Source organism: Scophthalmus maximus, chromosome 1 (assembly GCF_022379125.1).
Source record: "Scophthalmus maximus strain ysfricsl-2021 chromosome 1, ASM2237912v1, whole genome shotgun sequence".
Classification (NCBI taxonomy): domain Eukaryota; kingdom Metazoa; phylum Chordata; class Actinopteri; order Pleuronectiformes; family Scophthalmidae; genus Scophthalmus; species Scophthalmus maximus.
Window position 1 is genome coordinate 25,298,921 of NC_061515.1, and position 27,691 is coordinate 25,326,611.

Genomic DNA, 27,691 nt, shown 5'->3' on the forward strand with positions numbered 1-27,691 from the left:
CAACAGATGGCTGTCATATGTAGCTGCCATCCATCAGGACCAAAACCTCATGCCACGAGAACAGTGTCTTCCCCTCAGCAGCCGGCCTTATCAACACGGTCAAAGACCCAGACTGACGCTAACTTTGTGTCTTTTACGGAATTCACTGACAATAAAGAAACTGTAGGAGAACACAGCCTTATCTTGTAGACCTTATTTCCCAGTAGAGCATTATGTGAGACTGCATCACTTCATATCTCCCTTCAGGGTCACTCCAGCTTCATAACTCACTTGGATTGGTCCAAAGATGGGAAGTACATCATGTCGAATTCCGGCGACTATGAGATCCTTTACTGTAAGTGTAAAATATACATGCAGCTCTTTGCATTTAAGTCCTCAGAAAGCATGGAAACTCCTATTCTGACCATGACTGTGATTGCACAGGGGACATTGCGGCAGGGTGCAAACTGCTGAGGAATCGATTCGAGAGCAAAGACAGAGAGTGGGCCTCATATACCTGTGTGCTGGGCTTCCACGTCATGGGTGAGAAACACCAAGAGCAGTGTCTCTACTCTTTTAATGCCTGATGTGATGAAGTGATGATGACGATGGACGTGTTGCTGTTGTGTTCCAGGTGTGTGGTTAGAGGGCTCCGACGGCACAGACATCAACGCCCTGTGTCGCTCGCATAGCGAGAGGATGGTGGCAGTGGCTGATGACTTCTGTAAAGTCCACCTCTTCCAGTACCCTTGTCCTAAACCAAAGGTAAAAACGCTTTCCTTTTATTAGTTTGCGTGTCTTTGCATGCACAGCAACCATTGCTCTTAATTTACCTCCATAACATGAGAGGAAAAACCTGTTTTGTACTGACATGTATAGCCTAGACCTGATAAATGCACAAAACCGACTTGACTTGACATGTGCAAACGTAACTGTGTTTAAAAAACAAGGAGAGGTGTTACTGGTCTTGTCACACGAAAACTCTTTCTGACTGCTTTAACCCATCTAAAAAAATGTAACTTTTAGATTCTACACGTTAACAAAAGTCACTGCAACCTGCCCTGATTCCTTTAAATATCAGCTCCTCTTCTTTGGGAACACCCTCAGTTACCCTGCAAATATTTCACAGGCTGAAATGATGTGCAAAACAAATTTGGGATCTGTCCCGATTGGGTAGGTTGCTGCTATACCTGCCTGTCTAACTATACATATAAATAGATAGATAGATAGATGCATAGTTATGAATATCACACATATCATTATCATCTGTGCAAAGATGCTCCTGAGACAGTCCAACACATGATAGCAGGGTGTAAGAGGTAGGCAGGCATACATGGAACGCCATAACCAAGTGGCTGTCATAGTTTACAGGAACATCTGCACTGAATATTGGCTGGAAGTCCAACGGTCAGAATGGAAGTCGCCTCCTAAGGTGATTGAGAATACCTGGGCTAAGATCCTGTGGGACTTCAAGATCCAGGCTGACAAACTGGTGATGGCTAACCTACCAGAAAAACGACAGCAACATCAGGAAGAAGGAACATGAGAAGATCGAAAAATGAAAGAGGGCTGAAAGAGGAGCTAGAAAAGATGTGGGGAGTAAAGTCAACAGTGGTGCCAGTAGTGGTCTGAGCACTGGGAGGTGGGATTTTCAAATGTGGTGACCCAAAGTGGACTCCTTCTTTTCTCTCCAGGCGCCGAGCCACAAGTACGAGGGCCACGGCAGCCACGTCACCAACGTCTGCTTCACCCACAGCGACTCCCACCTGCTCTCCATGGGAGGGAAGGACACCTGCATACTTCAGTGGAAGGTGGTGGGAGGCGGGGCCGTCGACAGCCGGGAGCGACTGGCCTCCACCTCGTCCGCCTCCACCAGCTCTCCAGAGCCCGCTGCCAGCTAGGAATGACTGGTGTGTAAGGAGAATCTGTTCACACGTAGACAGAGCGACGTGTTAAACGGTGGACAGCAGCCACGGCTGTCGGCTCAGTTTGGCCTCTGCGCTGCCACTGCCGCGTCCGCTTCGTACACAACATGTAGAGGAAACAGCCATATTCACTTTACGCTTACACTCCTCCTTATTCGTGTAAACCCTTGTGAAAACTGGACAGTGTGATGCTTTTCACACCACAGATGATCTGTCATTCTGTTGATGATATCGTGATATCGTTCTGATATGTGGTGAGGGTTAGTAGAAGTGGTTACGGATGTTTGCTGGAACAGAACATGACTTGACTTCTGTACTTTCATTGAACATTCCTGTGTTTTGGCTGATGTTTCTTAAAAAACTTTTTAAAAGTGTTGCACTGTGGCATACACCACCGTGCCTATAAATACATTGGTGTAATGTTTTTTTTCTTTACATGATTATAAGATTTTGAACTGTTTGGTTGACATCTCAGCTAGTATTGAAGCTGTTTTTAACTTTGCATTAGACAGACTGTGACAAACCTGTTTTACTGAAATCAACCCCCAGCTTTTCCGACTAATTTCTCTTACAGTTGATAGTTACACTTGAACATGATTGCTTTAGTACAGTTTTATGTATATTTAAAAGGACGTTGGGAATACTGTGATATTTTATCTGTCAAGCTCCCAATAAACTAGCAAAGACTGGAAATTGTATTGTGTTTAAAGTGTCACTAGTGGGCAGTGCTGCTCCAGGAAAAGTGTGCCGTGCTGTGCTGTATGTGTGTGTGTGTGTGTGTGTGTGTGTGTGTGTGTGTGTGTGTGTGTGTGTGTGTGTGTGTGTGTGTGTGTGTGTGTGTGTGTGTGTGTGTGTGTGTGTGTGTGTGTGTGCGTGCGCGCGCGCGCGTGCGTGCGTGCGTGTGTGGAGGAAAATGCCTATTCTCAAACTCCAACCAGAAAAGCTCATATTAAACTCCTTTACTTTAAAAAAAAACCTGACTCTTCCAGTTCTAACAATGGTGACAAAGGCCACTTCACAGGAGAAGATAATTAAATCATACCTCTGCCGAGGACCAACAGTCGCCTCATGAAAGCATATTTAAATCTGCCTGATCCAGATTTCTATTTGGATATGCACCAAATTGGACACACTCATAGACCGAAGTCTCGTAAATATGCTTGATGTTATTTTTTTCGTGAAGACCCATCCATTATTCACAGAGAAACATTTTTTTATTTAACAATGTTAAAGAAAGTGATCATGGGTCCTTTTGTGTGAAACTGCTCCAACATTGTATGGGTTCTTTCTTGGCCCATGTCCCAACCTTCCACCAAGTTTCGTGGAAATCCATTCAGTAGTTTTTGCGTAATTCTGCTGACATACATACAAATCAACCAACATACAAAGAAGCAAACAAATGGACAGAGTGAAAACATTACCTACTTTGTGGAGGTAATGAAATATAGTCTTTTACTGAAATTACTTGAAACTATTATAAATGTGAAGAAATCCAAAGTAAAAGTCTGATCAGGCACGTTGGTCACTTCAACAGTTTAAGAGGTATTATAGAGTTGGATTATTTTTTACCAATGCATTAGCATGAAATGATAATTGTAATACTGGAGCTGGTTGAATAAGGGCTCATTTTACTGTTAGTTTCATATAAAGCAACGCACAGTATTTTATGAACATGTTCATGTTTTGTACTGGAGTATATTCTGGAGTATATATGGAGTACTCAAGTACAATTACCTCAAAATTGTATTCAAGTGCACCACATGAGTAACTGTAAGAAGTTACTGCAGTGCCCCTCTAAGTTAGAGATGAGAGTTATCGGTGTAATCTGGAATCCCATTTCTGCCAAGAAAAGGAAAAAGCATATATTGAATAAAATGAAGACATACTGGAAAATTTTAAATTGAGATATTAAATTGAAAACATGAGACAAATTCAAATATTGATGAAGTAGGTAAATTTTATATGAAAATAATACACATTTTTAATTTCATGTCAAAACAAGGACATAGAACGTGAAACTTGATAATAAGACAAAGGCATAAAGATTTACAACAGATCAAAAAGGTGAGAGATGAATACATAACACAGGGATGTGAAGAAATAAAATTAAAGTCTTACACCGTTCCTACCAATGTCATATTGATCATACTTAAGGGGGTACTAGGTCAAAAATCATAAAGTAGAAAGCAATCATAGTAGCCAGTCAAAACTTACTTGCTATATTATATATCTGATCAGTTTGAACTTAAAAAAAAAAGACTTGCTCTGAGTGACTGGTTTTACAGTGAGTTATATTTTCAACATTCCACCTGTTAGTCAGGTGACACAGTCTGCTAAGTCCTCGCCAACAGCTGATAGACGTATACATTCTCGCTGCACGTGCACTGATAACCCATTACATCACTGTTGCGATAGTTCAAAATTCTGACAGTTTTCCTTTGGTGCTCTCGGGATTTTATTTTGAAGGAGGTGTCGTTCTTTTGCCGCCACTATTTTTGCGCGCGTGTGCGCGCGTGCGTGAAAGTCCAATTTTCTGCTTTCTATATATCTGGCAGTGGCTTAGCTTTCCGAACTTTGTGTGCGCGTGTGCGATATGTTTAACATACGCGCTTAGACACTATTTCACGTGGCAATCCCTTCTCGTCCACTATCACATTTTTTTATATTACATTTTTTTTTTTATTTTTTTTTTTTAAGTTTCACACGTTCAGCCGTGCGCTGCTCGTGCGCGTGCCACTTTATGTTTCGCTCTATAGGTTGTTTATAAAACCAGGGCCGGTGTGAAAGTTAATGGTGAGCCGCCGGAGATTGTCGGCAATATCCGAAGATGACGATTAGCACACGAGCGACGGGGGCCAGCGAGTGTGTGTGTGTGTGTGTGTGTGTGTGTTGAACTGAGCGGAGGTGAAGAAGAGGAGGATGAAGCTGGGAGCGGAGGATGGGAGGAAGAGTGGAGTAAGAGACAAGCTAGCTGTGTGTGTGTGAATGTGTGAGTGAGTGAGGAAGAGGAGAGGAAGGTCGTCCGAGGGACCGAAAACAAAGACTTTCATTTTTATTTTGGGGGGGGCTTCACCTCGGGAACATTATCGGCGGAACTTTCAACTTTTTTTTTACCCGCCACAGCTCGGCTCGTTGTGCCCGGCGCCGGCTTTGTTTCGCGGCGGGGGTTGTCTGCGATAAATGAAGGAATAAAATAGATCACCATCGACCATTTTTGGATCCGGGAGGGGAATACCCCGGGAGTGCTTTTGACCGAGGTTACGAGAGAATGGCGGCTAACATGTATCGAGTAGGAGGTAAGGAATGTTTTTACATTTTTTGAAGACACCCCCCTCAACGTGATTGTTCGTTTCGACACACGGCGGCTAGCTAGCCGCTAGCCGTCCGTCCCGTTAGCGGCTAACTAATGCTAACTCTTTACTAGCGTCCGCTCTTGCATATGGGAGAGGACGTCAAATTGTGTTAAAACATCCAACAATGTAACGCGACTTTGGCCAATGGGCAACTGCGAATCGCGCCAACATTACGACTTAGTTCCAACTCAGTTTGATCCGCCGAAGCCGCGCCTGTGTCCCGTGCGGATATAATAAACTGTGTGGGGTTTATTCCGATGAAAATATGAAACTTTCAAAAGCAGACCGCTGTGAAATCCCGACCCAAAGAAAACCCCTCCACCCGGGTACCCGCGCGACGACTGGCTGCCGATCGGCGTCAACTTGTTCTGAGAAGTTGGCAGTTAATTCAAAAAATACATGCACCCTCGTCGACCGGGAGGGTCTGCCGAGTCGTTTTTGTGCAGCTGCAAGTCAGCGAGGCGACCGTAAATTGTCCCGTTTTCTGACGCGGAGTCGGCACATATGGCAACGTCCTGGAAGTGAACGCGATGCTAGTTAGCGTTAGCTGCTAGCCGCCGGGAGGTCGGCGTCGACCTAGCGACGTCTGCGGCGGTTAGCCGAACGCTGGCCGGCTGGCTCTGTCGGCGGGGTGGGTTGATTCCATTATCGCGTCCGCCATATCGCCTCGTACGCAACGGATGGCGTTAGCCGCGCTAGCTAACTTGGAATGCTACGCGTCGCTAGCGTAGCCGCGCATATCGCACTGTCGTTAGCCGCTGCGACTTCCGCCTGTGATGCCCAAAAAAAAGGAGAGTGTTTCGCGAGAATCGCCGCTTGTACCACGTGTGTTCTGTACCGGGGAGCCGCGGCGAGTGAAAACGCGTCGTTCGGCGTCGATTCCTGGTGAAACGGGTTAGCTAGCTCGCGCTAACTTGCTAGCCGGCTAGCGAGATTAGCATTGGCGAGACTCCTCGCTCCTAACGCAGAGCCGCCGGACTGAAACTGCACCACCTCGGCGGAAACGAAATAAAACGCGCACTGTTCAGTATTGGTGTGATACAGGCGTCGCCGCACGCCCCCCCACTCATTTGCTCGCACAAGGTTTCTAAAAGTCACCCTGAGTGTGGGGAGCAACGACGCGCCGGCAGGGACAGGCTAGCTACCCGCTAGATTAACCCCCTATGTACATATTTTTATTCTTATGATTATTATTTCACAGTTTCGTCGCTCCTGCGATATGAACAAGAGCACTTTTCTAAGCGGTGGCCGTGAATCCGTCCCCTCGTCCCTTCGGCGGCTGCCCGCGGTGCATTGATAACCGTGTGAGGACTCCGTGTGCCGCCGCTGCGTCTGGGTTTGTGGCGGCAGAAATGGCCGAGTCGGCTGCGAGCCCGTCTGTCCGCCTGCGTACGGCCACATAGGTGTCTGCGGGCCGCTTGGGTCATCGTCATTGAAACACTGCTGTGCAGGATATGCTGCGTGTTTTAACCACGATGCAAAGTGGTTGCATCCTGTGCTGTTTAGTGCATGAAACATCACGTCCAGTTGGTTCACCATACTGCTACAACGTTCCGAGAAAGTTAGATTGTGGCGGCACACACTTCTTGCGAGAGCACGTCTTGTTTGAATTAATGGTAAGCTGGCCGATTGGGACGATGTTGGATCAGGTATTGTTTATTCGCACAGGGGCTCCGAGATTGTCCGTTTCTTCAGTCAAGGCCTACTGTAACTGTAAATAATGGCTCTCTTTGCATTTCAATGTTCTGTGCTGGTCCCAGCTGATACTTCAAATGTAGTCACTGTGCGTAGTTCCATATTCGAGTATTTGAAATGGTATAAAGCACAGAGAATTGCGTCATCTTTCTCTGCACACCTGAGTTTCATAGTGCTGAGTCAAAAGTAACAAGTAACACAAATCTTCCCCTGGAAACGTGATAAGTAAAAGCTGTGATTTGGTACATAAACGTCAAGAAAATGCCCGGGGAGGTTGCCCTATATCAAATCGTGGTATTCAACTGGTCTACCCCAATTTGTTTCCTTTTAGTAAATTAATCAACAAATATATTGATAATCAACTATGTCAGTTATTTAGCAACACCGGCTCTCCGTGCTGGGCTCAACGACTGTCAGCCATCAGCGATGGATGATGCGGTTGTCCATCGATCCATCCCCAGAGCAATTCTAAGCCTAGGCCGTATATTATTGCAGTTAGCAACAAGCGTATGATTAAGTGATGACTTCCAAATTAACATTTAAGTAGCGCACACAGTAACAAGGTTATGTGTTTGGATGTATAATGCAGAAACAATAGCAGATGTATTTGACGATGAAGGCCCCACCGGTAAGGTTGTTAAAACGCTTATAGGCCAAAATTAGCTCATATTTGTGAAGCAAGTTTTTGTGGATTTTGTGCTCAAGAAGGATTTCTTTGTTGCAGCTGGGTGGTACAAGGCAGTTCTGTAGGAGTGTGTGCCTATATCACCAGTCCTTCAGAAGCAGAGTGTTGAGCCTGCATGTAAGATCACTATCTTCCCCAGAGATGAGTCTAAGGGCTTCCTCCTCTTCATTCACCCTCTAGCACCCTGCATACTGCACCACTGCAGCCGCATACGTCCACAACAAACGCAGCTGCCTCTCATTTTCTTTACCCTCTGATTCTTATAATCATACAATAGCATTAAACCAGCTGATCCACTTTCACCATTGACACGATTCTTTAGTTGAGACGTCTGTTTTGTTTTCTGAGGTGTAGATGGTTTAATATCTCATCTGGCCTCAGTGCTGGTGAAACATGGTCATTCTTTGATTCATCCCACTGGGAAATAAGATGAAGAGATGGGTGGCCTGAATGCAAAAAAAACCCCAACTCCCTCAATTATCACTACTGTATGTCTTTAGAAATAGTATCTGTCATGTCAAGCACATGAGAGCATAAATCCACTTTTGGTGCTTCAGCCAGTGTTATGTAATGTGGTGAGGTTGTGTTCCTTCACTGGGAACGAGGAGGCAGTACTCCTCTGGTCGGAGTCCCCATCAGTGTGTTAAGTAGAGCAAGGATTCAGACATCCTCTCTGTCTGAATCCTTCCTTCTCCATCTCAGCTTGTGGTGATGCATCAGAAACCCACTGATATCCTCCTGAGCCCCTGTCCCTGCCTGTAGGAGGACCAGATGGAGCTTGACGTGAATCCACACTGCATCAAAAGCTACAAGGGAGCACTGTGTGTGCAGCAGTGATATGATGAATGATAAATGCTGGGTGGTCTGATCAGTACAAGGTTTAAAGCATGATATCTGAAGTTCAAGCTGACAGCAGCTGATATTTTGAGCCCATATTTCACTGTCATTAAATCTGAGAAGCCAAATTTAAATAAACAATTTAACCAACAGTTAACACCAACACCTAAAGGTCAAGAGTGTTATGGATACAGTGAGATATTCAGAGTGTATGGCTGTAGGATCTCATATGACCAAAATCTCCTCTTAAATAATAAGTCATTTCATATCAACATAATGGGTTGCCTTTGTAGACGGTGTTCAGGCACATACTGATTACATAACTTGTCAACTGGCCCCACAGTCTCATAATTTTCAATATTTTTTTTTTTCAATGAACAGACATAAAACCTATTTTGTTCATTTTTGTGTATTTATTTATTTGAAAAGAAGGTCCCATTCAATACAAAACCTCAAATTTGTAAAATTCTAGTTATCAATACTTACTGATGGTCCGGTTCTAAACTTGAAGTGACTGCTCCATGCAGCAGCAGAGTCACACCACAAATTAACAGTCGGGTCACCTGAAGAGCACATAGCTCTACAATCGGGTTGACCGATACATTTTTCTTTTATCGCTTATCCAAAAGAACAATAACCAATATTTCTAACCAATATTTTTCTGCAGTAACAGAGCCTCAAAATTTAGAAATAATACACAAAGGCAGATGATCAAAAATATTACAGTAAAGAGGGATTGATGACCAGGCATAAAATGAAACAATGTGCTTTAATGGTCACACAATATTTTTTGTCACATTGTGCAACCAGTGATTCAAAAAATACAAATTTCCTTCAAGCAAATTAAAGGGGCAGTAAGCACTTCTGGAGAGCGCTTGTTTCTGTCATTGTTGTGAATTTACTCCTCTGGCTGGGCAATGAGTCTTCTGCACAGCTTCATCACATTTGGCTGGTCCAGCAGTATTTCTTTTAACCTCAATTTCCAACTGTTACTAACTAGGGCTGCAACGACGCGTCCACGTAATCGATTGCGTAAATTCGTTAATTTGCATAGAAGCAAGGCGAGGTCCGGGAAAACTAAGTTGGTTGCAGCAGAGAGATGGTTCAGCTCTAACAATGAGCTTTATCAAAGAGGACGGTTTTAAGCCTAACCTTGAATGTGGAGAGGGTGTCTGCCTCCCTGGTTCCAGAGGTAAGCAGCCTGGTGGCTGAAGTCTCTGCCTCCCATTCTACTTTTACACTTCTACGGAACCACAAGTAGTCCTGAGTTAACATAGCAAAGTGATCTATTGGGATAATATGGAACTATGAGCTCTGGTAGATATGATGGAGCCTGATTATTAAGAGCTTTGTAGGTGAATAGAAGGATTTTGAATTCTTTTCAAAAATTTTACAGGAAGCCAATGGAGAGATGCTAACACTGGAGAAATATGATCTCTTTTTAGTTCCAGTCATAATCACAATTATTTTGGTCAATGGTGAGATCACGATTATTTAACACAATTACTCCCTGTCTTTGAAAACGTGTGTATTGACCTTTGAAAAAATCTCAACGGATTTACTTGACGTTTAAATATGAATCAAACAAATAGAAAAAAAAAATGAAAATGATAACTAGGTTATGATCTTCTACCTGTGTGGTTGCATTACAGAATGTCCAGAATTAATGACTATGTTGCGGTGGAGGAAGTTGAGGGCCTTTATTTCTTTCTGTTTTTTGATCCTTTATTGTTTGGTCCATTTTGTGATTACATTTCAGATGATTGAACAATTTTCTCAAATGACCTTGTATTACAGACACCACCATGTAAAACACTATCAGAATACCTCAAATGTCCAAACAGTTGAATTGGTTTTATGTTTCTAGTTGACCAAAGGCTCTACGTTACTGTCCTGTCTACTGGAGCTGAACTAAACATCCAGACTGAGAGAGAGGGATGTGTGCACTGGCTTTATGACACAAGACAAATGAGAGCATCATTTTGTCTTGATTATTTAGTTTTTATAATCACTGGAAGCCAAAGTCCTGATTAAAAGTATGTATGAAATGTCCAGCCCTACCCACCTGTATAAGAAGGAGTATGGCTGGTGGGACACAGTTTTACTGATCAAGATAAAATTCAAATAAAGACGGGACACTGGTCCCAGATGGAGATGGGGATTCCACTTCTGTGGTTGTTAATGCACCCCACACTTGGCTGACTTGTAGTGGCACAGGGTGAGCAAAACACTATCTGCCCATCGCTCTCAGGTGTAACACAGACTTTTGACACTGACACACGCACTTGCGTACAATCCCGACCAACACAATTCTGATTGTTGTGTTCAGGTGCCTCACTGTCTCAGTCTGCTCGTGTTACTTTTTCCTGGTGGAGGTAGCATTTCATGCTAGAGAGAGGGAGTGTGTGCTGCAAGCCATAAACAGATGTTTTCACCCCATGTGTGGGAACATGTGGTGTACATGGGCTCTTCTACTTGATACCAGAGCCACAACCTGAATCCCTATGACAGGAAATACTATTAGCTTGTGGATTTACTCTGACTAGGCTTTTGGATATTTGATGTGGCATAATGAGCATAGCCTGAGAGCTTTCTCTGAGAGGTGTCTGTGTTACACTCCAACCATACTGCAATTGATCTGTTTCCCCCTCTGCCACATTCATTCTGCTGCTAATAACAGCTCAGTTGAAGAAGATGATGTCTCAGTGCTCTGTGCGGGGAGGTTTACTTGTGGTTAGCAGGATGGACTGTAAAGAGTTGTGGATTTGATGGAGGAGACTGAACACGGCTGTGAAAATGTGAATCCCCCTTATCTGCAGGCTTCTTGACAATTCAAAGTGCTTTACATAAACCATTAAAAGCAATTGGAAGGAAACAGATAAAATCACATTTAAAAAATACAATTTTAAGTTAGAATAAGACAGTTGCTAAAAGTTACAGTGCAGTACAAGAAATGCACTAGTGTGCATTCTGGCCATGTTGCCGCGTCTATCCATCTATGCATTAATTTAAGACTTTTCTAAGTTTGAAGGGGTTGTGTTTTAGTCTTGACAGGCAGAACCTGTGACTTTGTCATTCAGGCATTAGCCTCAACTACCAGCTGTTAATGCAAAACTGCTGACACTGTAACAGTTCCACTTCATCAATGTTTCAGTAATATTATTTTTCACCATTGCTGTTGCTCTTCCATAGCAGTTTCTGAATCTAAGCAACCGACTGCAGAGTAGAAAATCTGCTTGGTCAAGTGATTCTCTCTACAGAACCAAAATGCCCGTCTTTACAGAGATCATTTTAAAATGACAATGTATTAGTGTGGACTGTGAACTTCAGATTACACACTGCAGACTGTTTGCAGCTGCAGGCGACATCCTGTTTATTTGCATAATGGTATTCTAATAGTTCCAATAGTATCATCATGCTTCCTCATTTTTCTTTCACGTGGACATTTAAATCCGGTTATTCTGAAACTTTGTGAATTAAAATTTGTTTGTAGATTGTTCATGATTAAAAATTAATTATGTCAGTTACAGTGGGAGGGAGCTTGATACATGGTAGTGCAAGTGGATCACTGCGACGAGTACATGATATCGGTTACACCATGAGTTTATGACTTGTATATGATTCTAGTGCCGATACCTCAAACACAATCTCGCACATCAAATCAGTGGATAATATTCTGTCAAAATCATTGTGTTTGGTCGAATAATCTTCCTGAAGCTCACATTACAGTGACTGGGTCTCCTTACAGCTTCTCAGACTCTTCGGGACAGGCTTCAAGTAAGAGCTGTGTGTCAGGGTTAATGGATTCCTGTCCATCAGGTTCGCCAAAATCTTTTCAGTTCGACATTTCACCCACAAAACATGGTACAGAGCAGATGGGATTTACTAACGGAAATGCGGCGGTATCTATCAGAGGGTCAAGCAGACACGTATATCGGGCTGTTGTAATCTCTCTTGTTAGAAGAATATTTATTAAAGTATTATAGTATTTAATTTCTGAGCTATGGTTGTGCAATAATGTGAATTTTCCACTGTACATAGCATTAATTTGTCATGTCTTTGTTTTCTATTGTTTCTTCCAGATTATGTGTACTTTGAGAACTCCTCCAGCAACCCTTACCTGATCCGCAGAATAGAAGAGCTCAACAAGGTTGGTCGTCTTCTCCTTGTCTTTCATAGGTCTCATGTTTCAAATACGATGATCCTTTATATTATTGTGTATTATTATCTAGCAAGTAAACGGTTACCGGTTTCACGATACAATGGTATAATCGTGAATGTGCATTTTTCAACATTGTCTTTCATTCTGAAATGACCTACAAATGAGCTGATATTATACCAAGACTTTGGGAAAACCATATGCACAACATTGCCCTTTAGATTTACTTATTAAGGTTGTGTTCATTTAAACTAGCATTTTCAGCACCTTTTAACGATAGTTCTGATTTTAGGACTTCTCACAAATGGTTCTAGTCAACACACTTTCGCTCTTTCCCAGACACACGTTACGTTGGCAAACCATAGCTACAGTAACGACAGCCACTTATATAACAGCAGTAGCATATGACACAGGCTTGTTTCCCAGTCAAAGGATTAAGCTCATTTATGTAATACTCTTACATTGAAGGGCTTGTGCTGAGCACAAGGACTGTATCATCCTGAGTGTTAATGGCTTCTCGGCACAATGAATGGATGGTAGGAGAGAGAGAGTGGCCCAGGCCTGAATGTAGATGGAAGCACCACAGCATGTGTCCTGTGTGGCTCCAAAGCTTCAGTGGGATTTACCTGGAAATATTTGAAGCTCCGGATTGTCGGGGTGAGGGAGGCATGCAGATCACACTAACATCAGTCATAATACATATAAAAAAACACAGACATTTTAGCCATTGCAAGACTGCTCAGCTGTTACTTACAGTTTCAGGAGATTTGCCAAACCTGCTGCAGATATTCCAGTTTCCTGTTTCAAACCTGACAGTCAACCTTGTAGCGATCACTTTAGGCGTTTCATTTATCGACATCTTGCAAGCAAAGTTTTAACTTGTAAGCTGGCCGGTGTCACTGTCTGTGCCAGTAGCGTGACTGTGTCATATGAAGCACACAACTTTCACAAAGATGAATTGTCCTTCGCTGAAATGGCTAAAAAATTGACATTAATGCGTAACGAATGGGCGATTACTATTACCTATTTCACAACATATAAAAATGTTGTGGTAAACACATAATAATGATAAACACAAAGCATTCCAACACAAATTTATTACAAATAGAAGGGTTTATTTAAACTTAGCAGTAGAGGCCTACTGATATAGCGGGCGGCAGATAATATCGGCCAATATAAACGTTTGCCAATATAATCACTTCTATTTTACAGAATAAACAATGCACAAAATTGTTAACAGGTGATGAGAAGTACTTTGTTTGATTTTGGAAAATGTCAGAGTTGTGTTTTTAATCCTTCACTAAGGGTAGTAAGTGGTGACCCCATAAGCAACTTCCATCTCAGAGGTAGTTAAAGCAGTACTCCATTATGGTGCTTACTTGTAACCACTAACTCGCTCTTTTACAGACAGCCAATGGGAATGTGGAGGCAAAGGTGGTGTGTCTGTTCAGGAGGCGAGACATCTCTGGCAACCTCAACACGCTGGCTGACAGCAATGCAAGTGAGTAGAAACCCCAGAGCCCAAGCCTCTTTTTATGTCTACTCATGGCTGTATATAAAAAGGGACGTGGTCACCGGGTTCTCAAAGTGAAGCCAATGCAGAAGTGCCTGAAGCCTGTATTCTCTGGAATCACCAGCAGAGGGCGACTCCACTAGTTGTTTATATAGAAGTCTATGAGAAATTACTAACTGATTTATGATGTCAGTAAACATTTTCCCAAAGGAGTTCATCTCTAGTTTCACGTGTTCTTCAATACAGCATGACGTTAATTTTGTAAGTTTTGGTCCCTTTTAGATTACAATAGACCAGAAAGTGTGTTATGCATTGGGGCATGAATACAGCATGATTGACAGCTGGTACCGTCCAATGGATGCGAGGCTGCAGGTGTAGGTGGACGCACAGTGGAGATCTTGGTCAGAGCAGCTGGCAACCAACTGCAGACCAGTGAACATAGTAGAATTTTGGGTCTAAGGCAGGTTGTTGGGCTGGCATGTTCCAATCCATCATATGGCTGTCTGTCTCGGGATGCAAACAGGACCTGTATGAAAGCAACTAAACTGAAACTCCTGAAAAACTCTTTGTTTATTTGATTCCCAATCAAGACTCTGGAGTAAGAAATGCTTTACACTGTTAATGAGCTAAAAAAATAATGGAATTTTAAACATATGATTTAAAAATGTGATTAATCATGATTAACTGTTGAAATTCAGAGATTAAGTAAATTAATCTATTGACAGCCCTAATAATTAAATATACGTTTCTATGGCGATCTGCGCATTTGCAATACAGTTACATAACTAGAATGTCACTCAGAAGCTTTTGTCTCGATCCTTGCCCCATCCTTCAAACAAGTTTTGTGGAAATCTACATATCTGCATAATCCTACTGACAAACCAACCAAACCAACCAAACAAACCAAAAACACTTAACGTGCTGCATGTCCAAATTGCACCAGATTATGAACCAACTGTGAATGTGTATAAATGAATGGTTCTCAAGATATGCAGAGGACACAGACAGATACTTGCTTTATAGTTCTATAGATTCCATTAGATGTCCTCTTTATTCCCGTTTCTGCTGCTGATGACCTAAATAAGCTCCTGTATTTCTTAGAATTCCCGATTTTTTGTTTGCTTAATTTGCCCGATGAGGTGAAGGTGCTCACTACAGAGCAGAATGTAATTCCCGTTGTCCTCATGAATGATGTAGCACTTCACCACCAGTGACGCATCAGCTATATGTCAGACCCCTTATTTTTATGACCCGACCTGCCCGATCCCACAGATATAACTTCGGTAACTACTGTCCTGTACGACCTAGTGTTTACTAAGTGTTTAGGGCTGAGATGAAAACAATAGACTTTGGTCGAGTGAAGCTGCTGTGAGGTGCCCTCTCGGTGGTCACACTGTGTTTAACCAGCCCGACATACTCACGAGGTCCTGCCAGCAAGACAGATGGACCTGTGTTGCACATTGGAACATATCAATGTTTTGGTCTGGGTGATTGTAACTATAGTAACTCGCGAGATGACGTGCTCCAGGATTTTGTCTTGGATTAAGTGAGAATAGTTGAAGTCATTAGCTAGCACTCAGTTGAGTTTGTCATATAAGATAAGTAACGTTATATAGAAAAATCCTTTTTGGCCTGAATGGATGTTTGTCTGGAGCCCAGAGCAAAGGTTGACGTTGGAAAAAAAAAAAGGGAAAACAAACACGCATTCATATCAAAAAGTTAAGCTCATAAACTGGAACGTTCCGAATCAGAGGCTAAAGTGCTTGGATCAAGAAGCCTGTGAAAAGTATGTTGTGTAAATTCAGTATTCTACATCAGTTTTTTTTCACTGTCACACACATTTATTGAACTTATGTATGTATTTATCAACTTCAACCACTTCAGGTTTTAGTGACTGACACCGGTGAATCGGATTGTGAAGTAGTAAAAGTGAGTTGACACTACCAGAGTTGAAAATGACAATAATAATCATACTTTTTTTAAAAATTACAAAATTCTTATTATTTCCAACATTTGTATCAGTGATATGGTCTCATAATGTCTCAGTATGTGGATCCAGCCTGTGAGCCCAGTCTGTGTCTTATGTGTGTGTGATCATAGAGCCAAGGAGGCGGGAGGGTGGAGGTAGTGTGCTGCTGCTAATGTCATGCGGCCTACTGAAGCCTGATCACATTCACTCATTACACCCCCCTCCTCCTCTTGGGCTGCAGTGCTTCAGACAAAGACATCTATACACGCGCACGCACACACACACACACACAAATTTAGAATAATCGATGAATCTAAAAGCAAGAAAACGCTTTGAATTCAGCACATTTAAATCTCAGCATCTGCAGGTAAACGCCGTCACATTGGTAAGCATGGCTAATGTTAGCAGGTCTTCTTACCTTGCAGGTTATTGTCCACATGCCTGTGCTGAAGTTGGCTCTGGCTCAGGGCTGAAGCACCAGGAAGTGGTGGGCAGCTACAAGTCCAATTCCCAATTCACACACGCACACTTTCATGCAGCAATACTACATGCTGCGCTTCTCTATAACACATTCACATTCACACTCTGACCAAACAGCTGTCAGGGGCAATTTAGGGTTCAGCGTTTTGCCCAAGGACACTTGTACTGCTTCCTCCTCCTGAGCTCCTGTAATGTGCCATTGATTCATTGCAAAGTTTGTAATGCAGCAATCCTCGTATTGGAATGTTTCCTCTGAGAGCATGATGTTACATGTGAACAAATGAGTTTTGTTCTTGCTAATGTGATACCTGCTGGGCACCATAGGAAGCTCACACATCCGCTGACTGTAAAACTGCAGAGGCTTCATAAACAAACTTTATATTTTAAAATAACTGGAGCTTATGGTCTGTCGTACTGTGACGATTAGATTTTTATCGGCTGCTAAACCTGTGGTCTACATCATACTATGGTACAGTCGTTTTGGTAGAGTGACTGTCACCTGTTATAACACTTAGCTGGACCATGTTTTTTCATGCTAATTTATTTAACCCCCTGTGACAGAATTTTTTGAAAATAAGCCAAACTATCTGAAGTAAGCCTGTTGTAAATGGCAGTTGTGCTACAAGAAACACTCAGATGGTCATGATCCTGCGCAATGATGAAGTGAACGAGCGCCTTCTATCTACTGCTGCTCATTTCTATTAAACCTCGCGCTTTATCTGCCTGGTTGTTGTTTTTTTTTTTTTAATCTCTTCTCCCCTCCTCTTCCTCCTCCTTCTACACTCACACATCAATTCTTTGTGCAGAACAAAAGGCCCTTGATCTGTCACAGAACGGCTTCATTCTGACTTGTTTCTTTGTGTGTGTGTGTGTGTGTGTGTGTGTGTGTGTGTGTGTGTGTGTGTGTGTGTGTGTGTGTGTGTGTGTGTGTGTGTGTGTGTGTGTGTGTGTGTGTGTGTGTGTGTGTGTGTGTGTGTGTGTGTGTGTGTGTGTGTGTGTGTGTGTGTGTGTGTGTGTGTGTGTGTGTGTGTGGAGTTGGGGATACATGTTGGGGGGGATGGGCGCCTCAGGTTTGGTACACAGGGTTTCCTACTTTGTCTGGCAGGGACCAGCCGGACAGGAGGAGGGGGGAGGGGAGTCGAGAGGTTAACAGAAAAGGGGTGTGGCTAAAGGTACCGTCCCTCCGGCTCGCTATCTCTCTCCCTCCCGTGCCCTCACTGACAGGGTTTCCCTTGGCAGAGTGCAGGGGCGGAGTCCACGGAGATGGAGTGTTATAGTCCCTCCCCCCCAGCTTGTAACAAATTACACACCCGCCTGAAATTGGGAATGCGGAATCTAGTGGTCTAACACACACGCACACACACACGCACATGCCAATGGCTTAATTGTTATTGGTTGTTCTGTATATGGTAGTGGATGGAAAAGATCATGTGCAGTTATTTTTTTTCTTTCAAGAAATCAAACCAGAAATGACACAGGGCCAATCTTCCTCCGCCCTAATAAACTGATGACCTTTGAACTCTTATAAACTGCCATGGAGAATCATTGAAATATTGCAGCAAGTAAGAAGCAGAAGTAAAGTAAGAAATTGACATATTGGGGGGAAAAAGCAGAAGAATGTCATATAAAAGTTAGTCTAGAAGACATAGCAGATCAACTGCAGCTCCAGTGAAGTGTGTGAAACTACACTGTCCGTGACAACCATAGCTCTGTGTACGAACGGGTCCATCAGACACATGTTGATTGTATCTATGAACTCGGAATGGGCAAGAAATTGAGACTAGGTGCCTTTAATGATATTGTTTCATTATTCATTATGGCAACTTACTAAATAAAAATAGACATGTGTATTCTCTTCAGTGAATCTGTTATATCTTACAACAAAATATAATATGTTGAGGAGTGGCAGCCAGATTGTTAACCCCTTGACAGCCGGTTGACGATACCAGAAGCTTTACTCTGGCCTCAGATCAGTTGTGTGATCTACAGTCAACCTCCTGTATGTGAACTCAAAAGCTGCTGCTTCTTGTCCCGTGACCACCAGGGGGCAGAAAATGGCGTGCGTGCGTGCATGCTTGTGTGCGCGTGTGTGTAATGTTTCATAATGATGTTTGTCCTTTCAGGAGAATTTGAGGAGGAGTCGAAGCAGCCGGTGCTGGCTGAACAACAGAAACACCAGCTCAAGCACAGAGAGCTCTTCCTGTCTCGACAGTTTGAATCTCTACCCGCTACTCACATACGGTACGTGTTCACTGACCCTCTTACAGAGCGGCACAAACCAAAGTTGTAGCAGTGCCCATGTTTTAATATTCATCAAGTTATCGGTGGATGTGATCTGAAAAGGAAATGAATCATAAAACTTTAAATATTTCCTCTAGCTTGAAAGTCTTTTTTGTTTTTCTCTTTATTTATTAGTCATAGACTGATTATTGCAGGTTGTCAATCAGAGAGGCATGAAACATGAGGCATAGTTTAAAAGGGCCTCATGAAATATTTCCTCTCAACTGACCATGTCCAAAAGTTCCCTCTCTCTCTCTCAATTAAATTTCAGAGACACTTGAAGCTGTTAGTACTTTAAATAACTGTTTTAATAACTTTGTGAGCAGTACTTTCAGATGTTTTGTGTTGAACTGTCTCACACAGGGAGTTGTGTCCACTAGTTTGTACAACATGATGTACGATAATATTTGGTTAAGCTGGTAAAAAATGTGCTCTTTTGATTATAGTTATTTATAAGACTGCAGTTTAAACCGTACCCATGTTATTTGACTTCATCATTTGCCTGTGATAAGTTTAGGTGCAGCTTTGATTCTCACAGGCGGCAATATTGTTGTATGAAATATCTTTCATCAAGCCTTGTTTTTGTGGAACGTTTGTTCATCTTTGTCTCGGACATTCTGATCTCCTCACTTGTCTCCTCAGGGGGAAATGTAACGTCACCCTCCTCAATGAAACTGATGTTTTGGCTGGCTACCTGGAGAAGGAGGTAAGATGCCATCTGCCACTCAGGGTGCCCCTGAGTGCCCCCCCCCCCCCCCCCCCCCCCCCCCCCGTCGAATAACTGCTGGAACACAATTCATATGGCAAGCAACTGTAATGTGTTGTTGTATGATCTGTGCAGGACTGTTTCTTCTACTCGTTGGTGTTCGACCCCGTCCAGAAGACCCTTCTGGCAGACCAGGGTGAGATCCGTGTGGGCTCCAAGTACCAGGCAGAGATCCCCGACAAGCTCGCTGAGGGTGAGCACCGCACTGAAAGCAAACCAAAGTTTTCTTGAATTCTTTCACTGCTCCCACCAACAAAACGAGAAGTGGGACCAGCTTCCTTTGTGTCCAGTGGGTGATGTTAAAACTGTCTTCTCCTCGTCTCAGGTGAATCAGATAACCGCATCCAGGAGAAGCTGGAGACCAAGGTGTGGGACCCCAATAACCAGCTCAAAGACCCTCAAATTGACCAGTTTCTGGTGGTGGCAAGGTAAAGCTCCCCTGCCATCTGTCACTTAGTTGCATCATCATCATCTCTAGATCCTGTTGCCATGACAACTTGAATGGAAAAGTTTGGTGATCTTCACATGCTTATCAGTTGTTTGCAGGAACCAAACCTAAGATATAAACAAGTTGAGTTATGGGACTGAGTTGGTTTATAGGGCAAGTAAACATTTTGTATAATGTCTTCCAAATATGCTTTAGAATATGTGTAGTAAATATAATATAGTGGTTTTGGACCGAATCATTCTGCTTCCTATAAATTGTTCCTTTGGCAAAACACTCCCACTAGTGGTGATTTCCTGAACAGCAGCAGCAGTACACAGGTCGGTGATGTGTGCCCGTGTGTTTGTTTCAGAGCTGTGGGGACGTTTGCTCGGGCCCTGGACTGCAGCAGCTCCATCCGCCAGCCCAGCCTCCACATGAGTGCAGCTGCAGCCTCTAGAGACATCACACTGGTGAGACCACAGTGAAACAGGAAAAACCTTTTTATTCACTGGTTGTGAAGTTTTTTTATTCTTGAAATTAATTCTATTAGCACACGTCTTTCTTGATGGTTGTCAACAGTAAAGTACTTTTCCTGTATAAAAACAGCCATTTAGTACATAATGTAGAATTAAGAATACTACACACCAGCAACAGCAGTGGTGTACCTGTGACCCAGACGTTCATGCTCTCTTAACTGGCTGCAAAGCATTTAAATCATAGTTAATCACTGTAAATGTAATCTTATACCTGGAGCTGGACAGCAATATCAGTCTGTACTGTTTATTGAATCTTTATGTTCTTTATCTTGCACTGTCAAACGTTGACATTGTTTGACAGTATTTATCAAGACCATGTCTGTAATGGGGTGAAAGCTCCAGTGGTCTTGCTGCAGTTTGTTGCTGAGGTATTAGTGACAGCCCGTCTGGCTCGCTGCAGCTGATGGGTCTAAGTGGAGGTCGTTGAGATGGAGTGCTCACACTCTGGCATCATGTGATAAACTTCTGGTCTGGAAAGAGGAACAGGTGGAATGAACAGTACTAGAAAAACAACGTGTTTACTGAACATTAGAGCATGTAAACATTCTCAAGTAACAACCAAAATTAGATTTATGAAACTGAATACGTGGATCATTTGTCTCCTTTAGTTAAGCTGCTGGCTAAGCTGGGCCAAGTGCCCTGGGTGCACTGGTCCACAACAGCAGGATCAGCCATGTAAACTCAATTTTAGTTTTAAACGTTTGTCACCCAAAGACATGGTAGCTACAGGTGCCGAGTTTTCAGGCTTCTCTTGAGACTTCATTTTATAAGCTATCTCTGTAGAAGCCCCTCTACCTTACTCTCTGAGGCCTCCCAGCCTTCCTCTTTAACTCCTGTGTCTGGTGATTCTTTTCACATGACATGGTTGTACAATCCTGTGTCTCAGTCACTGTTTCATATTTCCTCTACTGTCTGATAACCCAAATGGAGAAACATGTCTATTCCAATTTTTGAAAGCTACTTTTCGTTAAAAGTTGTTTACAGAGGATCCATGTCTGACAGTGGGTGAAATCCTATGACATCAGAGAGATTGTCATGTGATTTCAGTTCCAGCGAGAAGTATTTGTGATGTACGCTCCTTTCTGTCTCTCGGTCAGTTCCATGCTATGGACACACTGCAGAAGAACAGCTACGACCTGGCGAAGGCCATGTCCACCCTGGTGCCTCAGGGAGGCCCCGTGCTGTGCCGCGATGAGATGGAGGAGTGGAGTGCCTCGGAGGCCATGCTGTTCGAGGAGGCTCTGGAGAAATACGGCAAAGACTTCAACGACATTCGCCAGGACTTTGTGAGTTCTCCTACTCTGCTGTCTCGCACACTATACGAGTCAAAACTTAAATAGTGATGATATTAAAAACTCTGTAAATTGTTCTGTATACACTCTTTTCCTCAGTTACCCTGGAAGTCTCTAGCCAGTGTGGTCCAGTTCTACTACATGTGGAAGACTACAGACCGCTACATCCAACAGGTGGGTCAGCTGCCTCGAGCATCCGCAAATGAACACAGAGCACTTTATTAGGGTTTCCACTACATGTTTCTACCAAGTTCCCCAATAACCCCAAATGTTTTATCCATTAGAAGCGACTGAAGGCAGCAGAGGCCGATAGCAAGCTGAAGCAGGTGTACATCCCCACCTAGTGAGTGTGACTGTCAACTGCTACACCGAGCATCAACCTTCGTGTTGGAACTGCTGTCAAAATAAACTCTCTCTCCTCTCCTTCCTTAACCAGCACCAAACCCAACCCTAACCAGATCATGGTGCCGGGCAGCAAGCCCGGTATGAACGGAGCCGCAGGCTTCCAGAAGGGCCTCAGCTGTGAGAGCTGCCACAGTAAGTCCACACACTTTGAAGATCTCTACCAAATTGATCTAAACATAGCTAAAATATAGACAATAAATGATTAATTGCAGAAACAGTCACATGAATCTGAGCAGAGACATTGGGCCTCATGCAAGAACCATTCGTGCAAAAACAGATTTGTGCCTAAATCGTGCCTACGAGTGATTTAGGAGAACTTCTTTAAAATAAATTAAATTTAAATATATATATATTAATATATTTCACCTCGTTATGTTGACAATTCGATTCGTAATATAATTCTACATGTATGCATGTACCTGTTAACAGTGTTGCGCAATGGCTAGGGGAGCGCAGATCTTTGGCAGTTGGCATGCATGTTGTTGGCTATATGTCAGTTATTTATTGTCCCCATGCAAGTTATTTTCACATCATTTACTAAAAATTCTCTGAAATTAGACATCTCTAGTCAACTTGCAGAGAGCATCATAAGTGTTATGTCACTCGAGCCGTGGTATAGCTCCCAGTTTGTGTTGTGCAAACATCACCGGTTATGGCACTTATTTTTTTTGATTCATATCAGTGACGGAGTCCTCAGCTAGACCTCCCTGCAGTCATTGATCGCCTCGCTGTGGCAAGTGTTATTTTTTAATAAGCCATTTTCATATCGCTGCATTTCCTCTTTATTTCTGTGACAGTGCGATTCACAGGTGACTCAGTATTAACAGCTCTGCTTTAGTCCGTCACTAATCTCCTGCTGACTGCTAAAATATAGACTTTCATTTATTACTAGATGTCTGGAAACAGAAATTCAATCTCCAATTTCACGAACGTTTTCTTTTTACTTTTTTTGTGGGAGGGTTGATTATGCTAATTTGTGATCGGTGGGCACACTCACTCACTCAAATGCGCACAGGTGACATTCATCTTGTTTACGCACCTAATTTATGGTAGGAACAGATGTAGGAGGATAAGAATACGAAAATGTTCTTGCATGCGGCCAATTGTGATTTTCTTTAATCATGACTCTATGTCTCCTTCCATCTCAACGATTCTATGTCACATGTTGTCTCATCCACAGACTCTGTTGTTAGACATTATTGTGCAGCCATTGTGGTGTTTTTGAGTCTGTGGTCGAGACTGTCTGCAGCTGTCTGCAGATTTTTAATTTGAGTCCCAGTTTTGATCAATGTCATTAGTAAGTCTGTATATTTAAGGACACAAACTGCCCTGTCTCACCCAGCGGCCCAGTCTCCCCAGTGGTACGCCTGGGGGCCTCCCAACATGCAGTGCAGACTGTGCGCCTCCTGCTGGATCTACTGGAAGAAGTACGGGGGCCTGAAGACCCCCACACAGCTAGAGGGTGCTGCTCGGGGTGGCTCTGTAAGTTCACTTCCTTACAGTCAGGTCTAATCTGAGATGATAAATTAAACAAATTACAGAAATAAACCACGACCCTTCTCTGTCCAGGAGTCGGGCCCCCGCGGTCACATGACACGCCAGGAGGTCCAGGGCATGTCGCCGTTCACCCGCAACGAGGGCCGCGCAAAGCTACTGGCCAAAAACCGCCAGACGTTCATCCTGCAGACCACCAAGCTGACCCGCATCGCTCGGCGGGTGTGCGAGGACATCCTGCAGCCGCGCCGCGCCGCACGGCGCCCCTACGCCTCCATCAACGCCAACGCCGTCAAGGCTGAGTGTACGTATACACACACACACACATCCGCAGTACCTTCACTTGTTTCCTAATGAGGTCAGACTGGACTCATACTTTCTATGAAGTCTAAAGGTCATTTTACTCTCGTAGATTGTACTCTGCATTTACATTAGCAGATCAGCGGTTCGAGTCCATTCAAAATGTGTGACTGGTCATGTGTCTTTGTTCAGGTATCATCAGGCTTCCCAAAGCCACAAAAACTCCTCTAAAGAGCAAGCTGGTGCCTCGACCCTCCCTGGCCACCATAGTGAAGGATTTAGGTAAGAGCTGGTCACGTGACCACCACTCCTCTCGACATCTGTCGTCCTGTGTGATCGTGTTGTTGAATCGTATTGTTGTTGTTGTTGTGTCTGCAGCCATTTCAGCTCCTCTGAAACTGAAGGCCTCCAGAGGACCCCCGACTCCCATCAACAGGAACCAGGCCAGCCAGCCTAGAGTGGGCCAGAGCCTTCTGGGGAAGAGGGGCTTTGACAGCGTCAGTATTGTGTTTTCATAGTTAAATAACTAACTATCATTCAAACAAACTTCCTTCATTGTTACTTACCTGCTGTTTTGTCTTTTAAAACGAAACGACAAGAGCGAGGATTTATCCCAGTTTTTCATTTGTTCGCAGGCTACGGGGGTCCCCTACCCAGCCAACGGGAGGCCGTACACTTCAGGTATGAGGACCACCTCCCAGTCGGTCATCAAGCGGCAGAAGGTCAGCCAAGGGGAAGCTCCCAACCCCGTGGTGTTTGTGGCCACAAAGGACACCAGGTCTGTGCTGCACCTTCCACCAATCTATCAGTGTTCTCCTCCTTAACCAACACTATGACGAAACTGTTTGCTAACGATCCATGATTATGACGAGACGTCTCTGGGCCCTGACCCTCAGTTAATAAGAATTATAAAAGATCTCAAATAACATTTGTGTCAAGAATCTTGGCACTTGTTGCTTTTGGGTTGTGATCAAGTGGATCCAGTTTTGCCTTGTGAAAAACGAACGAGCCAAAAGCAACCCGTCACTGTTCCAGCTCATTTATCTGCCACTGTGCTGCTGTACATCGGAGGCTCATCTCATGTACAGACCGTGATGTTTTCTCCTGCCGGTCTCTTCCTCTCAGGGCTCTGAGGAAACATCTGACCCAGTCAGAGATGCGTCGGGCGGCAAGAAAACCTCACCTCCTGGTCCGGATCAAGCTGCCCCCGCCCCCCCGCTCCCTGGCCATGCCCCTGCTCCCCACCAGCACCAGCGAACCCATCGTCCTGGAGGACTGAAGGGGAGGATGGACGAGGGGGGGGTCTTTTAACAGGACACAGGGGTTGGGAGGGAGTTGGGGAAGGGTCTGTGCTCAGGCTGTCGGCTACAGGCAGCACATTGCGCCATACCTGTAGTTTTTATCTTCCCTCTTTTCAGTGTCATCTTTCTTTAGTCCTCTGTTACTTCCCAAAAGTTAATGTGTGACACACACACATACACACAAACACACACAAGCACTTAAATGACTGTACATTTCCATGATATTAAACCAGTAGACACAAAAACGCATCGATGTACTGAAACACACACACACGCACACACACACACAAACGCACACACACACACACAAACGACTTTGGGCTTTGTAGTATTTTATTCCAGATCCTGAATTACTTTTAAATGCCGCCTGTTTTTTTAAATGTGTAATTTAAATCAAGATATTTCTCATACTGAAACAAAGGTGATGAAGCACACTGTTTTCCCTCGGCGTCGCTGTCTGTGTGTAAATATAAGCATCAATGGGTGGGGGGTTGACATGAGATGTGGATTCAACTCGTATGATGTCCTCCTCCTCCTCCTCCCTTCCAGCAGTAGATATTATGATACAAGGACTATATGAACACAGTCCATGTATCATCCCAGCAGGGGAACCTGTCACAGCTTGGGCCCCTCCCCACAGGTAACAACCTGTCTGCACCCTCCTCCCAGTGGAAGACCCTCAGTGTCAAAAGTATTGAGTGGGCACAAAAAAGTTGAGAAGATTTGAGTGTGTGCTGTGACAAGTGAAAACGAGCAGCACTCACTCAGTCGTCAGGTTCACGACCACAACTCACCATAAGTCTCATCATCCATGAATCTGATGATTTGACAGGTGATCAAGTATCAGTTTGACAGCAACACATCCTGTCAGTGTTAAAGGTTGATAACTGTTCTAACATCAAGGTTCTGCACTGACCGGTGGAAACATGGAACCAGTGGAATGAGAAAACACCATGTGGATGTCGTTGTCAATTTTTTTTGTCTTTAATTTTTTCTTAATGAATCCAGATTTTACCGATGTGTTTTTCTACGGTTTGTTATGACCTGAAGTTAAAAGCCGACTCAACTCTTGTTTGGTGCTCACTTGATATGTTGTGACTAATAATCTTCCATACTTTGTGTGAACCTTCACGAGGCATAAGAGTAGTCTTTTTATTTGAAAAAGAAAATTGAGCATGGGACGTCCCCTCTCCTGTTCTCTTCACCCACCTGAGGCGTCTGTAGGAGGGATCGTGTTGTATTTAATGACATTCAGATGGATTTGCACGAGTTACTGTGACCTGCCACGCTCGGAGAACATGTGGCTTTGAGGTTCTGAGTCCTGATTGAAGCCATAACATGGGACAGGGCTGATGTCCACTCACCCTGAGGTCATGTTGGACTTGAGCTGCAGCCACATTTTTGAAAATGTAGTGTTTGGTTGGTTTGAATGAAACCGTCGCAAATATGTTACTGGTCAGTTGATGAAAGTCTGTTAATAACGCAGCAATATGTAAACGTATGGAAGACGATTATGGCCAAAAACTTGTCGTTTAAAAATATTTTTAAAAAGTAAAATGAGATTGAAGTCATACTTTTCCCTCTAAATATTGATTCACTGCTTTAGAACTTTTTATCCCATGGCCTTATTCATCTTCTGTCGATGTTTGATGATTGTGATTGGGTTTGATGAAGATGTGAAAGGAATCTAGGTCTCAACTTGTGCTTTCATTTGCTTTGTTTATTTGACTTCCCCCCCCTGTCGGTACAATTATGAAAGGGTGAGTACTAAAAGTAAGTTGTTAATTGGATAATTATAATTCCTTTGTATCCTCAGCAGCGAGGGGTTACACTGGGTTTATAAGCAAGTCTGGTCCCAATGTGGGCTTTGTAATATTTCTCAAAAAGAAAGAAACTGAAGTGTTGACTTTGTAGCAAATACTAATCTGTGGAAAGAAAAGTGGAAAGCTGGCATATTGGAAAGGTTTTTTTTTGTTTTGTTTTGTTTTTTACATCTAAATGTGTAATTCTACATTATTGTGGAGATGGCTCTAATAGGCTACTGTACATGTGGAACTTTGCTCTCCTTCATTGGGTGGGGGTGGGACAGGTCATTTGAACCAGGGGCAACATTCTAAAGGGACAGGGTGCTGATTTTTGTATGACGGAGAGACAAACATGCTACAATTGAAAGTTTTTCTCAAGTGTTTTTTATTCCGATGTCTCTGTATCCTTTAATGTATCTTGATAAGAAAAGAAATAAAGATTTTTTTTTTCTTTGTGGTCACATGAGAGACTTCTTGACTGTTTCTGGCG

The 27,691-nt window shown here is 43.4% G+C and overlaps 2 protein-coding genes across 6 annotated transcripts in view; both read left to right on the plus strand.

The window, feature by feature from the left end:
• Positions 1-2,597, plus strand: part of eml3 (EMAP like 3) — a 35,777-nt gene extending 33,180 nt beyond the window's left edge. For all 4 annotated transcript variants that reach the window (XM_035627872.2, XM_035627858.2, XM_035627881.2 and 1 more), the window contains 4 exons: positions 247-334; positions 424-522; positions 614-744; positions 1,674-2,597. In XM_035627872.2, coding sequence (XP_035483765.1) covers positions 247-334; positions 424-522; positions 614-744; positions 1,674-1,880 — 525 coding nt within the window. In that variant the 3' untranslated portion in view covers positions 1,881-2,597. The remainder of the gene's footprint in view (positions 1-246; positions 335-423; positions 523-613; positions 745-1,673) is intronic.
• A 2,022-nt stretch (positions 2,598-4,619) lies between these two features.
• mta2 (metastasis associated 1 family, member 2) lies at positions 4,620-27,662 on the plus strand. 2 transcript variants are annotated; one of them, XM_035627907.2, is made up of 18 exons: positions 4,620-5,200; positions 12,557-12,624; positions 14,041-14,134; positions 18,719-18,836; positions 19,518-19,581; positions 19,717-19,834; positions 19,967-20,069; positions 20,439-20,538; positions 21,702-21,890; positions 21,996-22,070; positions 22,181-22,239; positions 22,333-22,433; positions 23,644-23,783; positions 23,871-24,099; positions 24,288-24,377; positions 24,474-24,592; positions 24,731-24,873; positions 25,221-27,662. In XM_035627907.2, the coding sequence occupies exons 1-18, from the start codon at positions 5,173-5,175 to the stop codon at positions 25,372-25,374; spliced, it is 1,992 nt and encodes a 663-aa protein (XP_035483800.1). In that variant the 5' UTR covers positions 4,620-5,172; the 3' UTR covers positions 25,375-27,662. The 2 variants fall into 2 exon arrangements, with proteins under 2 accessions (XP_035483800.1, XP_035483809.1); XM_035627916.2 differs by lacking the exon at positions 4,620-5,200 and adding an exon at positions 12,260-12,293.
• The last annotated feature ends 29 nt before the right edge of the window (positions 27,663-27,691 follow it).

Excerpts from the sequence above, each read along its gene's own strand:
- mta2 (XM_035627907.2), top strand. The coding sequence starts at position 5,173 with ATGGCGGCTAACATGTATCGAGTAGGAG. Across the intron at positions 20,539-21,701 it reads CCTCTAGAGACATCACACTG|TTCCATGCTATGGACACACT; the intron begins GTGAGACCACAG and ends TCTCTCGGTCAG. Across the intron at positions 24,874-25,220 it reads GTGGCCACAAAGGACACCAG|GGCTCTGAGGAAACATCTGA; the intron begins GTCTGTGCTGCA and ends TCTTCCTCTCAG.